General features: G+C 40.1%; 3 protein-coding genes across 3 annotated transcripts in view; 2 read left to right on the top strand and 1 right to left on the bottom strand.

Moving 5' to 3' along the window:
• Window positions 1-548: 548 nt before the first annotated feature.
• Window positions 549-6,386, top strand: cops4 (COP9 constitutive photomorphogenic homolog subunit 4 (Arabidopsis)). The gene is made up of 10 exons (XM_056404057.1): window positions 549-706; window positions 1,843-1,922; window positions 2,039-2,190; window positions 2,311-2,414; window positions 2,504-2,657; window positions 2,796-2,946; window positions 3,061-3,231; window positions 3,875-3,990; window positions 4,202-4,286; window positions 5,696-6,386. The coding sequence occupies exons 1-10, from the start codon at window positions 633-635 to the stop codon at window positions 5,827-5,829; spliced, it is 1,221 nt and encodes a 406-aa protein (XP_056260032.1). The 5' UTR covers window positions 549-632; the 3' UTR covers window positions 5,830-6,386.
• Window positions 6,387-8,469: 2,083 nt separating this feature from the next.
• On the bottom strand, window positions 8,470-10,372 carry plac8.2 (placenta associated 8, tandem duplicate 2). Its single transcript, XM_056404058.1, has 5 exons — window positions 10,217-10,372; window positions 9,916-10,021; window positions 9,702-9,826; window positions 8,821-8,930; window positions 8,470-8,697 (listed from the first exon to the last, which is right to left on the bottom strand). The coding sequence occupies exons 2-4, from the start codon at window positions 9,998-10,000 to the stop codon at window positions 8,826-8,828; spliced, it is 315 nt and encodes a 104-aa protein (XP_056260033.1). The 5' UTR covers window positions 10,001-10,021; window positions 10,217-10,372; the 3' UTR covers window positions 8,470-8,697; window positions 8,821-8,825.
• A 3,605-nt stretch (window positions 10,373-13,977) lies between these two features.
• Window positions 13,978-15,131, top strand: part of adamts6 (ADAM metallopeptidase with thrombospondin type 1 motif, 6) — a 61,650-nt gene continuing 60,496 nt past the window's right edge. Inside the window, exon 1 of the mRNA XM_056404184.1 lies at window positions 13,978-14,164. The gene's annotated coding sequence lies outside the window, so the exon portion shown is untranslated. The remainder of the gene's footprint in view (window positions 14,165-15,131) is intronic.

Genomic DNA, 15,131 nt, shown 5'->3' with positions numbered 1-15,131 from the left:
TAACAAAATCAAGGCTCAGATTTTAAACTTTTTCACCTTGAAATTTTAGTTTTTTAAATGAATTAAAAAAAAATGTATTATTGCAAAGAAAATAATTTAGATAGTAAGAAAGGCAGGCTTATATAAAGGAAAACAGACCTATCAACATCAGGTCACAGATGCAACTAAAAGCAAATTTATCGATTTTATTTGCCAAATGTCATATGCATATATGCACATTTTTTGACAGCATTTTCTGTTTTCTAAGGAATTTTAGGGAGGAGAAAGAACTTTCAGTCAAAACGATTAAATTTTTTGTTTTTTAATTTGATTTAACTAACAGACCCCTGGTTATTTGTTCATTTATTTTGGTCTACATTAATGATAAAATAATTGGCTATTCTTAATCATATTTTTCTATGTGTATTTCTTTGTATTTTTTAATGATTATTCCTTATTGCATTTATTTGTTCATTGAAATAGTGAAAAGATTGGGCGGTTGCGGGGGAGTGTGACCACCGTGGTTGCTGAAGGCAGGGTTTCCCGGTTGGAGGACCGACCGAGCTCCGCGCCCTGTGGGACACAGACCGACCGGAAGACTCGCTCCCCTCTTGGCAGAGGAAGCTGCTGTTGTTGACACTTCGCAGGCGACAATGGCGACCGAAGTGAGGCAGGAGCTTGCACAGCTGATGAATTCAAGTGGATCTCATAAAGATCTCGCTGCCAAGTATGTAACAGAATTTATGAAATAATAATTTACCTGTTAACAACAGCCATACACTTATTTAAATGTTGATATTAACGGTACAGTAAGTAGCAGTGAGATAGCTGTGATGAACTAAGCTAAGCTAACGTTAGATAGCTAGCTTGCTATATTAGCTTATAGGTTAACGTGAGAGTAACGGAAACAAACCGTAATTGTCCGTTAAAGCACTTTATTGTGCAGATACTCAATTAAACTGTAACACCAAATGAAAACGTCCAGTCTACCATTAACGTTGCCGTTACATTTAATCATTTTTTTTAGCTACACTGTTGATGCTAAACATAACATAGCTTTACAGGAGCCTGAACTTGGGCTAGCCACCAAATCCCCCGTTAAAAGAAACTGCAGCTGCCAAATTGGTATTTGACAACAAATATGCAACTGGCAAATACAAATTGTCAGGGACGCTGCACGCGTTTCTGTGGTGTGCTACAGCTACATCTATCTGTCCTGTGTCAGGAGAAGCAGGTGGCTAACTGTGATGGAGAAATGACTGTCCACAACTTCATGCCAGTCTTAGCAGAACATGTGCAATCATATCTGAAATGCACAACAAAAATGTTACAGTCTTACTGACTTTGGGTGTAATTGTTTTATTTGATCTCTTTTCTAACTTGCACTTATGGGCGTTTAAATCATCATCTTATTGTCTACCTGGTTGTGTATCTTAATGCATATTTTAAAGCATTTAAATGTACACTCTGATCGCTGTTTATATTAACAAATGTCCACTTTTTTAGTATTAATAGCTATCTGAATGTTTATTTAATTAGCTGAAAATTTGTATTTCTGCTATTAATATTTATTTTTAGGTATTTATTTCATTTTTCTGTACTCAGGTATCAGTGTAAATGAGATCTTGAGCCCAATGTGACTTCCTGATTAAATAAAATGTGTATATATTTATATGTATGAGCTCACCAACCACTCTTCACACTTCATACAGATGATTGTAAAAGTGATTTTGCAAATACATTTATGTTGAAGTCTTAAATGATACTGCATAATATATCACATTTTCACAGTCTCAGCCTTTTAAATTTCCATTTATTGGTTGAAAAAGTGGTGTAGTTTCTAACCTGTTAAATCTTTTGCAGATATCGACAAATTTTGGACAAGGCCATTCACTTTACAGATGCAGATCAGCTGGAATCCTTGAAGGCTTTTGTTGAAGCAAGTATGCTGTGCCTATGGTCTTTTATATGATCTGCATTGTCTACAAGCTTATTATTATTTATAATTTAGATTTAAACAGGATATCTTGATTTAATATTTCTATCTTATCTTTTACAGTGGTCAATGAAAATGTCAGTCTTGTTATCTCGAGACAGCTACTCACCGACTTCTGCACACATCTGCCCAACCTGCCCGACGCCACAGCCAAAGCAGTGTATCACTTCACCTTGGAAAAGATTCAGCCGAGGGTCATCTCTTTTGAAGAGCAGGTAAATGCCCCGACCCTCTCTCATAGCCCCTGTGAGAATTTGTTGTTTATCGTTCAGACAGTTAAATTTCAGCATAGTTATTGAAATGTATAATTAAACTGTGTTCTTGTATGTCTTCAGGTAGCTTCAATCAGACAGCACTTAGCAACCATTTATGAGAAGGAAGGAGACTGGAGGAACGCCGCCCAGGTTTTAGTTGGTATTCCCCTCGAAACAGGACAGAAGTAAATAAGTTGCTGGCAGATTTATTTCTTGATCTGAAATGTTTTTTATAATCCCAAATGTTTAAATACCTTTTTGTGTCTCTCCTTAGGCAATACAATGTCGACTATAAGTTGGATACGTACCTGAAAATTGCCCGTCTCTACTTAGAGGATGATGATCCGGTGCAGGCAGAGGCCTACATCAACAGAGCCTCATTGCTTCAGAATGAGTCCTCTAACGAACAGCTGCAGATCCACTATAAGGTACACAATCACTTATTGATTTCATGGCCACATCCTGTATCTGTTGTTGTTGCTGCCGTTTGCAATTGAAACGTAACTGCTGTAATCAAACTCTATGGGAACCTTGCAGTAAGTGTTTCATGCTGTTTTTCCTCTCAGGTGTGCTATGCAAGAGTCCTAGACTTCAGGAGGAAGTTCATTGAAGCTGCACAGAGATACAATGAGCTGTCTTACAAGTCAATTGTACATGAGAGTGAACGTCTAGAAGCACTGAAACATGCCCTTAACTGCACCATACTGGCCTCTGCAGGTAGACGAATGTGTTTAGGTTCATGTCTTCATAAAAATATGGTAAATGACAAGCGCTCAATAGTTGTTTTACCACGTGTCTCATACCAAGTCTATTGTATGTCCTTTGTTTTAGGCCAGCAGCGTTCCCGTATGTTGGCCACCCTCTTTAAGGACGAGCGCTGTCAGCAGCTGGCTGCCTATGGTATTCTGGAGAAGATGTATCTGGACCGGATCATCAGAGGAAACCAGTTGCAGGAGTTTGCTGCCATGCTGATGCCCCACCAGAAGGCCACCACAGCGGATGGTGAGTGGAGATAGTTGGTTCCACACAGGTTGATAAGTTGTTGGCAAGTTTTTGGTCACAATCTGTGTCCAACTAGTGTGTCATGTCTACAAAACTACAGTACCCTACTGGAATCAATGTAACATCTAACCACAGGTGTTTTATGGTGTATACGTAGAAGTTAATTGTTGTGTTTTATGTCTTGATTGCTGATGATGTAGAATTATTAAGGTGCTTATTTTAGTGACTTAAATTAACCAAAAAGCAAGTCATCCATTACAGACTATATATTTTCACTGTGAACCTTTTTATGGTCAGTATATAGTTATTGTCTCACTGGCTCCACAACACTCTTAAATGTGCAAGACTGGAACAATTGCTAATTGAAAAGACTTGATTAAATCCAGTGGGATACATAATGAACCACACTTACAGTACATTTTGTGCATGATCCTCCCCAGTGTGTGTAAATGAGCAGTACACATGTCTAACCACTCACAAACTGAGCCTCCAAGTTTGTGTTTCTGTGTTGATTAATTGCACAATGTGTCTGAAACGAAGCGAGAAAACTGAAGAATAAAAACTGAATGTTATTTCGCTTTTTAAGTCGTTCTCTCTCTCTCTCTCTCTCTCTCTCTCTCTCTGTCACACTCTTCTGTCTCAGGCTCCAGTATCCTTGACAGAGCTGTGATTGAACACAACCTCCTGTCTGCTAGTAAACTCTACAACAACATCACTTTTGAAGAACTAGGAGCACTGTTGGAAATCCCTCCAGCGAAGGTGAGATGTGGATTAGATCAACAAACCAGCTAATTAGATAATAGCGTCCGAGCTACATTTCTGCTCGATGAGGAAACGAGTTGGATCCAAAATAAATTCATATTCTGCTGATAATAAAAATCATTTTTACTTTACAAATGTAATATGTGTAGAGGTTTGTTTCCGTGCTGTACGTGATCATAGTGTCGTTTTTCTTTTTTTTTGTCTTTAGGCTGAGAAGATTGCTTCTCAGATGATCACTGAGGGACGCATGAACGGCTTCATCGACCAGATAGACGGCATCGTACACTTTGAGAGTAAGTGATGGCCGCCACAGTGTTTTTACATTGCATGTAGAACAGAACTTGTCTCTGCATTTTTACAGACCAAAGTACAGATTTATTTTTTAACTTAAAGAGACATTTACATTCCAACACAAACGTAACAGCTCACATATGGTTATGACAATACTGTCCTTTTTTATATCCTACTGTTTAGTTCACCTCCACTAAAAGTAGTCTGGCATCCACATAGTTACATCCATAAGAGGTGTGCGACATCATCTTCCTTTTCCTTCTGGTATGGCAACCCGGCTAAAATCTGTGTTGGAGGGCTCGCTTTACCGCGTATCCAGTGTATTTATCAAAGCTGTAAACCCAGGCTTGGTCACCGTGCTGAGAGGCATCATATCTTTCCCTATGAACTCTGTTATTGCCTGAGTAATTTCCCCCGTGCCGCTTTGAATTACGTTCACATGGAGTTATTTTTTCAAACATTTCGGTCAGTGATCCTTGTCGGGTGGTATTTGGCTTCCCGGACACACTGATGGTCGGCATTTTAGCCATGCAACTATCGTACATGGCTTTGTGGTGTACTTTTAAGTGCTGATACAGCTTAGAAGTGTTTCCCTGTGACGTAGCAACGGTAGCAAGGCAGGTTCTGCACAGTGCCTGATTCTGTGCAGCATCTTTTTTTAAAGCCAAACTAGTTCCACACTACGACGTACTGCTCCTCTCAGGCACTAAACTTTCCGCTGCGCCAGGTTCTGTCGAGCCTGTGGCCTTTGTACAACAGGTCAAAGTGTAGCGTGCCAAGTTGTTGCTCCCTCTTTTAGCCGACTGCTCTACTCTCACTTGCATGTCACATGACCAGAGTGTAATCGCAAATGTGATTAATCATTCAGCCCTACCTGATAGCTTGTTGTAAACAGTATTGGATGCACTTCTAATACTAGTATTGGTATCAGAACAACTTTAATTTTAGCTACTAATTATGATGCCGCATATTAGACATATTATCAACTAAAATCGGAACTTATTGTCCGTTTGCTTTATTCAAACAATAAACTGTTCGTTAAAGATGATTTTAGAATCAGATTGATCACACAGTGTTGAACTCAGATAATCTCAGTTCACTGTTCACAGGCGCCAAGAGTCTGGTCGTTATTAAAATGTTGGAACATGGGCGTGTTGTTGGGGAATATGTGTTGACAGAAGTGTATTTTGCATATTGTGTGGACCTGATGTTTTCATCAGATTGTATGAAGTTATATCATGTTGTCTATATTGTGATATTTAACTGTATGTCTCTCTGCAGCCAGTAGGGGGCAGCCTGGTTATGGTCAGGTGCAGTGCTGAGATAGAGCAGGCAAAGCTCAGTAAAGCCACACACACAGTTTTAACATATAAGTTAGATTTCTCCTAATCTTTCCTTTTGTCTCCGGCAGCCCGTGAACCCCTTCCTACCTGGGACAAGCAGATCCAGTCTCTGTGTTTCCAAGTCAACAACCTCCTAGAAAAGATCCGTGCGGCTGCTCCAGAGTGGGCCGCACAGGCTATGGAAGCCCAGATGACCCAGTAAACATCCCCCACCCTACACCACCCAAAAAAAAAAAAAAAAAAGAAAAATTCACAAAACTGCTCCCTCAGCCCGTCCTAAAGTTTTGTCTTCCTGCTCAACAACGTCACCACTTGAGTCCCAGTAACGGAAGCGCCCACGGAGGACCCTCTGGTATCACCGTCACTCATTTGAGATGTTTCTCTGTTTTGCTAAATTTTCAGACAGCAGTGTTTTATTACTTTCACCCACGAGGATAATAGTTCAATGTTTCCCAATATATCAGATCTGTGTCTGGCATAGATGTAATCACAGGAGAGGCATGGTGTAACCTTTGGGCGTGACTTTGGATACGCTTCCTCAGATAGTTGCCGTGTCATGTCATCGGGTCAAAAAGAAGTGAAGAGATACGACTGATCGTTCTGTTTATAGGGTTTTGCGTTCCAACACGTTCTCCTGTTTTTAAGCTCTGAAAATGAAACAGTTGTGGTTCTTGGTTTCTTTCGTCATGTACACATCTCGGTTCACCCTCATTACATTTCAGCAATGCATTCAGAATTAAATTCACAGCTGAGACAAATTGTTCGGCATCATGGTCGTGTCATTTAAGTTTATTTTCTCCTTCATTGAAATGTTATACAATTTTAAAGGAGCTATTTGTAAGTTTTGCTGGTGCTACATAGCTAGCGTTAGCATCAACAGCTGTTTACTTGCCAGTCTGGAAGAAACGTTGCGAGTTCAACATCAAACTTCATTCGTTTACTTGCCAACAGCTGTCTCCAGCAATGGAAAGCAACAGCAATGTTAACTCTTGTCTCTATCATTTCTTTTTCCTCTACTGAAGTTAGCATGCTAACCAGCTAGCCCCGGCCCGTCTCGTCACTTCCTGATAGTGACTCACTGTAGCCTCCAATCAGCCCTGAAGATGCAGCGCTGCTCAGAGGGCGTATTATAACCTCTCGTCTCGTAAAAGCAGCGATGGCCGAAGCACCTGTCAAGCGACAATAACAAACACCTGCTCCCAGCTATCAGAGGAAACTTACAAATAGCCCCTTTTACAATCAGCATGTATATGTCATAAATCATGACATGCACTCTCTGAGTTTGTTTTTCAGCAGCTTTCCCAGCAACATCCTCTTTTAGCTCCCAGTGTGTTTGTTGCTGTTACTCTGAGGAAAGAATGGAGCATTTTCTTTAGAGTTGCCCAGAGTGCCGGACGATACAGCTTCATGTAAGTTAAAGTAGCTGAAGATTTTACCTAAAACGTCTGTAATTGCAAACTTTGCCACTGAGAGGTGCATTATGTGAGTTTCTCCACCTGTTAGCCCCAAACAGCGCACACTCACTGTTGTGATTCCTTCAGATCCGCACACAGGTTTTAACATTTAGGCTGAAGATATACACATGTCGAAAAATGTTTGCTAGTCATGCACATAATACCATAATACCTGGTAGGCTGCAATTATCTATACAATATAAGCATATTAAACAAAGCTCGTTATTATTTTACCTTTTTGTACTTCATCCCTTGTTCATTTGAGAAAGAACATGGGTGGTTACAGTAACTCATAGTAATATTCTTCATTAAATTCACCCAGTTGAAAGGCAGGACATAATGGTGACCAAAAGCGGAAGTTTGTGGACACTTTAAGATGCATAATGACAGAACATTTCTCATGATGTTTTTCTTCTGTGAAAGTTCCTCTTCCTCCATCAAGTTTAACCACACAGTATGTTCTTTCTATCACACAAGCGCACACTTTGACTTTCTCCATGATCCAAAACCTCACTTTGAATCTAAATTTACATTTACGTTATGTATGCCAACACACATTTGCAATTGTGTGTCAACGCTGTGAAGAATAAGTTGTGTAAAGTTACTTTCATTATTAACAAATTCCCTGAAGACATTAAAACCAACAAAGGATTTATGATACTAACCAGTGTTGTTTGTGGAGCCGTGGCCTTGTGTCACAGAGCAACAAAAAAAAAAAAAAAACATACAAAACTACTAAGAAACACATTGAAGATCCACACTGCTGCGCGGCATGTAGCTTTTTCTCACTTGTCTTAACAGGAAAATGTGTTACAGATGAATTCTTCATGGTTCAGTGATATTTAGGTGTGCCAACAAGCTGTGCAGATGAACCAGCATGCACAGTACCAGAGCCGAGACACTGGCACAGCTAAATGGAATGCAGCCGTGTTATGAGAGACACCTGTGTGACACCTTCCTTCATCCAGCTAGTTTATTCCTCTTAAACTGGCAAAGTTAGAAAGTGTGAATAGGAAGTCATGTCCCTGAAACCCGATTAGATTAAACTACTACAGAAGGAATATGATAAGAAAAAAGAAAAAAGTTTATTTTCTACAAATGTTTTTTTGTTTTTAGTCACTCTCGCAGCGTTTCATATGAAATCCCTGATATGAAACAATCTATAAAAAAAATCACTCAATAAAAATGTTAACATGTCAATGTTTAGCAAGTTTAATGTGACCATTTAGTTTACTGTGTTAGCATTTGCTAATTAGACACTATTTTATTTATTTATTTTATTTTTGACAAATTTATGGACAAATTAAATATGATGATGATGGTGCAAGAGGAAAAGTTAGAGTTAGCAATCTTCTCCACATCCAGTCAACTGCTCAGGACAACACAGATAAAATTTGATTTTATTGTAAGAGTAAATAATGACACTGTTCTCCAACATCAAATTGTGACCCAGATGACTAATGTTTAACTGTCTAGAAGATATGAATGTTCTTAATCTCAGAGGATTATAGAAGCGTATATATAGTCTATGTCCAACATTATATACAGTGAACCACTTAATGCCTCAGCAGCTCAGCGATCCACCATTTACAGCCTCTCTTGTGTCATAGCAGCATCTAGAAGGCATAAAGCACGCATGAGATTTTCCATCATTTCAACAGCTCCATAAACTTGAGGATAACATAGCAAGTCATTATGAGGTGGTTTAAACGGGATGGGTGTGTTGTGGAGGTGCTTACCCCAGTCAGAAAATGCCCTGCTGCTTCCTGCGGTCAATATCTCTCTTCAGTTGGCAGGCTGCACACATGGGACAACACATGACCATCATGAAGTCATCACACAGGGACCCCTAGAAAACAACAGTACAAAAGTTACTCTTAGAGGTTGCAGCCTGGATGTGATGCACCGAGTCTGGGTGGGGTTGATGGCAATCAACATAGGATTTTACTCCAGTTTTATTATTAGGTAAACACCTATGCACACAAGTGCAAACCTAGATTACTTCAACTTAAGCAATCATGCATTTTTTATTTTTACATTTCTAAGGCTGTAAACCATGTGAACTTTATATGTCGTAATTAAAGTGGAAGATAGTTGAAAGACAACGATAGGATAACGATTTTTAATGAGTGTAATGAGTTAGAAGTTTATTACTGGTGTAGGGAACAATGCTAACATGCTGATGTTTTGCAGGTATAATATTCACCGTGTTCACTGTCTTTGTTTAGTATTAACTATTTGCTAATTAGCATTAAACACCAAGTACAGCTAGGGCTAATGCAATTTGCAGGTATTTAGTCATAAACCAAAGTATTGGACAAATTAAATCTTTGGCTAGATGATGGCACTAATCAGTCAATCACACTTATGTACTTAAGTATGATTTTGAATTAAGGACTTAAACCTGTAATGGAGTATTTGTACATGGATGTAGTGGTACTTTTACTTCAGTAAACACAACGCTACTAACCTGGCATTAACACATCCCTCCTGTTCTGCAGCCACTCCTGTACAGGTGTCATACTCAGAGTTACCTACTAATACTGTTGCTGCTTTTTTTCCCACAGTGTGAACAGGGATTCCCGCAGTCAGCCAGCTGCAGACATCCACTGAAACTTACATTGATGTTGTATTTGGTCCTGTAGACGCTGCGGATGGACATGCCCATTCCACACAGGCAGAACTCGTTCATGTCACTGGCGATGGCGCAGCCCAGGCACGGGTAGCAAAAAGCACCAAGGAGGCCTGAGGCGAGAGAAATGCATGATGATGAAAATACGCACTCTGCATCTCGCAAATATAAACAAAAACAAGATTAAAAACAGATTTCTTACAGATCCCACAGTCGTTGAAGAAATCACACAGGCCGGTCTGGAACTCGGAGGCCTCGTATCTGCCTGGTTGCATCGTCACAGCCATGATCCGGATAAAAACTTTTCTCTGTGGGATGAAAAGTGTCACTGATGTTTGTTTGTTGGATTTTGTGATCACTACTTCTGTCATCCCCCCCCCCGCAGAGATGAATATAGATTACACTTCTTTTTAAACATCAAACAATATGGCAGCGGACTCGTACAGTAAAGCTTCCCGTTTGGGATTCCCAGTTCAAGCAAGTCGTTAGGAGGTAAATCTTACCAGATGGTTGGAGAGCTGAAGGACGGTGAAGCTGAACAGCGGCGGCTCCTGGAGAACAGACTGAGACCAGGACGGAGGGTGAGTCTCTAAAACCAATCAAAGCAAGGCTCCGACGTTATTACTGTTATTGTACATTCAACGATTTATAAACGCACCTACGCCCAACCCACAATAAAACACTTCTGTCACACCATCTCTCATTTTGGGGAACACACAACATGTTTCAGTTTAAGGAAACGTTAGTTCTGCAAATTAATGTTAATAACCCATTAAGGATTTTATTAAAAGGTCTGAGTGTGATTCGGTTGTTTTTCAAGCAGAGATCCATTTTAGAAAAATGTAATGTATTTATCATAAACTATTATTTAAAATATTTTAAAAATATGTATATTTAATTAATATATTCAATAATTATTTACCTGTATCACAGACATCTGTAACTAAGGAACTTTTTAACTTCTTTTTAAACCTCTTTTCTGAGTTTTATTTTGGTGAGTTAAAGTTAATCTAGCTCATTCACACCAACTAAAGTGAGATGAACAAAGGCTGTAGTGGAAAGTACTTTCAAGTAAACTTTCCTCAAGTACTTAGGTACAAGTCTGATGTACTTGTACATTACTTGAGTATTCCTACAATGATGCATTTTCATGCAAGCCCTGCTATGCTCCTCTCAGACACATGGCGGCGCTGCTCCCCACCATCTCGCTGCTCTCCTGCTCAGGCTGTGCAGGAGAGCAGTAATGACGACCTGACTGTAATGATATAGGCTCCTACATAATGAGCAGCTGTAAATGCAGCTCAGGAATAGGCATGATTTTCAATTTCCGACAGACTAAAGATAGACCTGGGCTAAATTACACCAAAATACACGGGGCTGCCATTAGCGTACACTACAGCGGGCTCTTAAAAATACTTCAACCTTTCCCCGCAGTGGTTACATCCACTGATTCAGACATCAAACCTCCAGGCCTGGGTCATTATTGCCAATAAATGTGTGTATTCTGAGCGGCCTGACGCTTTGATTTATTTGATTATTACCACCTTTCATGATACCACACAGTTAACCCAGGTGATGTCAGTCCAACCTGCGTGTATTTATTTAGCATGACATCAGTTTTCATTCATTAAATTCAACATTAGTGCCAAACAAATGTCAGAATATGTTCTTTTTTTTTTTCCTGATATTGTTCTTTGTTGATATTGGTGGTTGCTGGGCGATCATCTGCCATCGCTCATATCATCACCATCCGTCAGACTTACCAATGGTGGGAAGTGCATTTTCTCAAGTACAATTTAGAGGAAGTATTCTTATCTTTTACTGATGTGAGAGTGTCAATACTTTCATGTAAAAATACTTAATTACAAGAAAAAGACCTGCATTCAAAATCCCGCTTCAGTTAAAATAGAAAGAGAATCATCAGCTAGTTTAGACCAGTGGTTCCCAATCTAGGGCTCAAAGGGTCGGCAGATACATCTGAGGGGTCGTGACATGATTAATGGGAGAGGAAAGAGGAAAAAACTAAGTTCTTTATGAAGTTGTGTTGTATTTTTGGGGATTTTTCTTTAATCTTTGACATGTTTTCGGCCTGAAATGGTCGTTTAGATGAAACCAGTGTAGAGTGGAAAAGGAGCCACGACTACACACTGAATTTTATTTAAAGAGTCACAATACAGCAGTGATGGAGTTGATGCAGTTACTATAGTAACTATTTACTTATGCAGGTAATAAAACAAGAGTTCAGATATAAAACATATGATCAGTTAATGAAATAAGATGCATTGTTATAGATTAAACTATTTATAGAATAGTTAAAGTTAGCTCAACTTTGACCAACTAAAACATTAAAAGGCTCCATACACGTGTTCATCAGTGTAATAATCTTATTATATTATTATGCAGCATTCACAGGGCTCATTTTTCTACTCTGAGTACTGTTACTTTCTATGTCTTAGTACTTTTTGATAATTATACTTTTACTTAAGTAACGTTTTCAATACAAGACTTTTACTTTGAAGGCGGTATTTTTACATTTTTGTATTAGCACTTTTACTGAAGTAAAGAATCAGAATTCGTGCTCAGCCACTGCAGCTCATAAAGGTCGGTACTCACCAGATTAACTTTTAACAATGTGTTGTATTATATACGAGTTTTTCATGTAAAATCTTAATCTGAAAAGTGACTAGCTGTCAGATAGTGGAGTAGAAAGAACAATATTTCCCTCTGAGATTTACTTTGTTTCTGTCCACTGATCATTTTGTTGCTATTACTTCTGTACTTTTTCATCAGTGAAGTTTTGGATGCAGGCCTTGTGCTTGTAATGGAGTATTTTCAATGATGGAGGATGTATTCCTAGAAGTAAAAGTTACTATACCACCGAGTAGAAATACTCCATTATGTATGTTCGTAGAATAAGGTGTTTAAAGTAGAAGTGCTCATAACTCAGACAAACGAAGCCTGTGAGCGTCGTCTAATATTCTCCATTATGTCATTATCACTCCTTGAATAGGGCTGCGACTACGGATTCTTCTTCATCACAGCTTGATTTGATTATTTTCTCGATTAATTGATTGACTGAGGTCAAAGTGAGTTCTGCACAAAGTTTATTTTGTCCAACTAACAGGCCGAGCCTCAAAACTATTAAAAATGAATTAAAATAGTTCAAATAATCAAGAGGAAAAAGCAGCAGATCTTCATATCTGAGAAACCAACATGATTCTCAAAATTCTAATTAAATCAGAATTAAGTCTTTGCCAATTGACGCATTGATTAATCTCTTATCATTTCAGCTCTACTTACACATTACACACTGACGGGTCGTCTGATCAGATTCTATAAGCGCTTGTTATAGCTTTTATGCAAGAATCATCATTTTCTGAAGCACCAGTAACTACAACTGTCAAATAAATGTCATGGGTTCATTAAGTTCATTAAGTGCCTTTGAGTATAAAGTTGCATGAATAATACTCAAGTAAAGTTCCTCAATATTGTACTTAAGAATAGTACTTGAGTAAATGTACTTAGTTACTTCCTACCAAATATTTCTGTTACTTGTAATGGAGTATTTTTTAAAATAAATTTTATTGCTGCTTTCACTCCAGTAAATGATGTGAGAGTTAACCCCCCCCCCCCCCCCCCCCCCCCCCCAACCTACTCTTTTCTTAAAGGGCTGAAGTTGAAGTGTTATTTCAGGGCAGCAGCACTGATAGACATGCGCACAGCTGATGGGAGAGAGAGGCACATCTGCACTGACGTCAACCCCCCCCCTCTTCCCTCTTCCCCCCTCCCACCCCCCACCCCCCACCCCCAACCCGAAAAAGCTGCCAATTTGAAGCTGTCCGAAACTGGGACATACCCGGTTTCTGCAATGTAGTGAGGAGGAGCAGCTCCAGGCCAACTTTTTTTGCTGGTGTTTGCATGCTCTTTTCTCCTAGGCAAGTCTGCTGTGGCGGTTTGTGAGGTGGCAGATCACCCTCTACAACCTCATCTAACTTTTTAAGCCACTCTGAGCCACCACCACCACCACCACCACCATACCAGCACCAGCACCAGCAGCAGCAGCAGCACCAGCACCAGCAGCAGCAAGAACACAACGTCTAGATTATAAAGACGACTGATAGGCTGGAAATAGATCCTTCTGCTGCTGGAGGAAATCCAAGAATTTGAAAAGGCTGACTTTTGTGTGTGTGTGTGTGTGTGTGTGTGTGTGTGTGTGTGTGTGTGTGTGTGTGTGTGTGTGTGTGTGGTGTGTGTGTGTGTGACAGTGTCTGGTCCGAGATACTGCTGCTTGGTCTGAAGGGGAGAATCTCACTGCAGTTTCAGAGGATGGCAGAGTCCAAAAGGAGATGAAAAGAGGAGAGCTGAGGAGGTTCGCGTGCGGAACTTCACAGCCCTTTGTCCCGAGCTCTCCCTGCACACTTGGACCGGAGCTGACAATGAAGATGAGCATGGTAAATATCTCCTGTTAACACTTCCCCGTCTGTTGAGAATAGGACTCTATGTCTTTCGGTCTTGCTTTTGTCGGGAGCAGATTCGTGTGAGCGTTTAAATCCTCTTAGTGAAGCGGACACTGTTTACAGACCAGCATTTAGCCAGTTCAACTTTGGCACCGACAGTTCAGACAGAGGTGGAAAAAAAGAGTCGTTTTGCGCACATTTACGCACAGTTTCTACATTTGCAGGGTGTCAAGTTTTGCACCGTTACAGGTCTGCAGTCCGCGCTGCTCCCAGCAAACTAACAAAACTTCTTGACAGAGCAGGGCTCACACCTTTTGCAACAAAACCCACGGTTTATTTTGACGTGCAGACGCTCCGTGGAGGTTGTATTTGAGGTACCGGTGTAATGCACAACGGGCCGGCTGCCAACTGTCTGGGTCAGAGTGGCCAAGTAGGTAGCTGTCTGTCTGTCTGGACCGCTGCAGCTCTACAGCTCAAGACACACACACACACACATTCACACACACACACATGCACGTACACAAATCCCGGTTTCCAAAGGCTGTCATCCGTGTTTGGACACTTTTCATTGGGCATCATCCCGCTATCACTTGGACCCGCTGACGTTTGTTTATAGTGGTCTAGTTTGCACATGCTGCCGTGAAGCGCGTCAGTGAGTAAAACCACAACCTGCAGAAATTATATCATGTCGACCAGTCAGCCCCGTTGGCGCTGTTCAGACTTATACATTTCCTTCTAATGTGGTCGTTTTCTTTTCTTTCTTTATTTATGTGTTTTTATCGCACTGCACTTTAAGGCCATTAGTCATTAAACTGTCATCTCCTGCAGACTGAGATTTAATTAATAAGGAAGTGGCACTTGGCGGAAATGTAACCAAAGTCAGTGCTGCTCCTGGCAGTTTACTCTTCAAGTGTCAAATAACGTGTTCAATTAAATGATGTGTTGAGAGAGGGAGTCCCAC

Source organism: Seriola aureovittata, chromosome 18 (genome assembly GCF_021018895.1).
Source record: "Seriola aureovittata isolate HTS-2021-v1 ecotype China chromosome 18, ASM2101889v1, whole genome shotgun sequence".
Classification (NCBI taxonomy): Eukaryota; Metazoa; Chordata; class Actinopteri; order Carangiformes; family Carangidae; genus Seriola; species Seriola aureovittata.
The sequence above is the reverse complement of the archived record's forward strand: the minus strand, read 5'-3'. Positions and strand labels throughout refer to the sequence as shown.